This window comes from Eriocheir sinensis, chromosome 44 (assembly GCF_024679095.1).
Source record: "Eriocheir sinensis breed Jianghai 21 chromosome 44, ASM2467909v1, whole genome shotgun sequence".
Taxonomy (NCBI): domain Eukaryota; kingdom Metazoa; phylum Arthropoda; class Malacostraca; order Decapoda; family Varunidae; genus Eriocheir; species Eriocheir sinensis.
Window position 1 is genome coordinate 5,597,005 of NC_066552.1, and position 2,500 is coordinate 5,599,504.

The 2,500-nt window shown below is 49.3% G+C and overlaps 1 protein-coding gene across 7 annotated transcripts in view; it reads left to right on the forward strand.

Annotated features, from left to right (window-relative positions):
• The window catches only part of LOC126980346 (rootletin-like), a 130,623-nt gene that overhangs the window by 31,782 nt on the left and 96,341 nt on the right, over positions 1-2,500 (forward strand). For 4 of the 7 annotated variants that reach the window (XM_050830103.1, XM_050830104.1, XM_050830106.1 and 1 more), the window contains one exon: positions 1-420. This exon is cut by the window's left edge. The exons of the other annotated variants lie outside the window; for them this stretch is intronic. In XM_050830103.1, the coding sequence (XP_050686060.1) occupies positions 1-420 (420 nt within the window). The remainder of the gene's footprint in view (positions 421-2,500) is intronic. 7 annotated transcript variants of the gene reach the window in all.

A 2,500-nucleotide genomic window follows, 5' to 3' on the forward strand; every position in this document is an offset into this window, starting at 1 on the left:
CGGCCCGAGGGGGGAACGCCGCCCCCGGCACCCCGCCCCGCCCCGCCCCTTGCCGCCGCCGCCGCCGCAGCAGCAGCAGCAGCAGCAGCAGCAACCGTCAATACCAGACCACAATTCAGGAAGTCATCAGACATCGCCTCGCTTTACCTGCACGGGGCCCACCTGGGGCGCCGACCCCCGCCCCTACCCGCCTCGTGGTCGGCGCGCCGCATATTGCTAACGGGGCACGTGCGGCGGCTGGCGCGGCGCTTCGAGCGGCAGGCGAGCAGCGGCGGGGAAGCCCAGGACTCCAGCGACGACGAGTCGTGGCTGCCCACCAGCGTCAGGCTCCGGCGGCTGCTGCGGCGCACACAGGGGCTCGTTGCAACCACACAAACACATCGGCGCCCCCCGCCGCCGCCACCCCGCACAGATTCTAAGGTACACAGGACACAACGCCGCCGCGGGGCATCACGTCTGAGGGGAGGCAGGCAGAGGCCGCCTTGGTGACGCCCCGTGGCGGGGTGAGGCTGTGGTGGGTGTGCAGGGCCACGTGGCGCGTTTGTTGAAGGATGAACCTGCATGCTAAGGCGAAACACATCATCATCATCATCATCATCATCATTATTACCTCATATTTGCTGCGCATATTTTATGATCTGTTATTTCTACTCGGAGAGTATTCAAATAAAAGTGTATTAAAAAAACGTGAGTTGGTTGCTTTTAATTTTGATGTACGATATATGCCGTCTGAAAACACACACACACACACACACACACACACACACACACACACACACACACACACACACACACACACACACACACACACACACACACACACACACACACACACACACACACACACACACACACACACACACACACACACACACACACACACACACACACACACACACACACACACACACACACACACACACACACACACACACACACACACACACGTCCTTCTGTCTTCTTCCTCATCCTCATTATTAACTTTTGATCACATGCTAATTGGGTGTTAATGACCATAATTACTTATCCTCCTCTCCTCCTCCTTCTCCTCCTCCCCTTCTCCTCCTCCTACGAGGGGATATGATTCAAGTCTTCAAGTATCTAAAAAAGTTCAATAACGTCGATTACTCCAAATTCTTTGAACTGCAAACCAACTCAAGAACTAGAAATAACGGTTTACCCATTCAGTCGAGTCGATGTAACACAGACATTGGAAGGAGTTTCTTTTCAAACCGAGTCATCCGCCACTGGAACAATCTTCCCTCAGAAGTAGTGAATGCGAATACCATCAACTCCTTCAAATATAGAATCGACCGTCATTTCGCTGCGTCGGGAGTAAACTGAATAACGAGGGGCTTCCATCTGCTCCTCAATATCGAGGTGCTTTCATCTGCTCACCAAGCCCCAAGTGGCGATCGAGCAGATTAAATCACCCAAGCGGGCGACCTCGTAATGAGCCAATAGGCTTTCTGTTGCCTGCATTTCCATGTTTCCATATTTCCTCCTATTACTACTAGTCTAAACACAATTTACTGATAATGGGTTGACCTATTTTTTACTTGTATTGGTGTGTGTGTGTGTGTGTGTGTGTGTGTGTGTGTGTGTGTGTGTGTGTGTGTGTGTGTGTGTGTGTGTGTGTGAGGGGGAGGGGAGTTACTTTTAGTCATGTTTTCGTACGTGTCTTCCTTCCATCCATTCATTTTACCTCCCCTTTCCCCCTCCCTCCCTCCCTTCATCTCTCCCTCCCTCCCTCCCTCCCTTCCTCCCTCCTTTGGTTCATCATCGTAATAGACATTATTCTCCCCATCCATTTCTATGCCTCTTTGTAAGCTGTCCCTCCATCCCTCCCTATCCTTCCCTCCTTCCTTCCCTCCCTGTCCTTCTCTCCCTATCCTTCCCTCCCTCTCGCCCTACCTCCCTTCGTCCCAACCTCCCTCCTTCCATTAATCAAAAAGTCTTCAGAATGTGGGCTATATATAGATCGTTTGTCTAAAATTAGATTAAAAGGCAACAAGAGAGAGAGAGAGAGAGAGAGAGAGAGAGAGAGAGAGAGAGAGAGAGAGAGAGAGAGAGAGAGAGAGAGAGAGAGAGAGAGAGAGAGAGAGAGAGAGAGAGAGAGAGAGAGAGCACCTATCCTACGCAGCCATTCTTTATTCTTCGTAGTATCAATTTTATTAATCCCCGGAAATATTAGTCCCCCTTTATATTTTCCGCCGCCAACGTTTTCTTAGAGGACCGATTCGGAAGATTTATAATTAGAGACTACGACGGATTGGTTCATGTTTCTAGCTTTATTTTTTTACGTCAATAATGCATTTCTTGTGCTAAGGATCATGCAGAAGACTGAAGTAAGATTGGTATTAGATCTTTGTTATTTACTCTTTATTAATATTTTTACGACTACTACTACTACTACTACTACTACTACTACTACTACCACTACTACTACTACTACTACTACTACTACTACTACTACTACTACTACTACTACTACTACTTT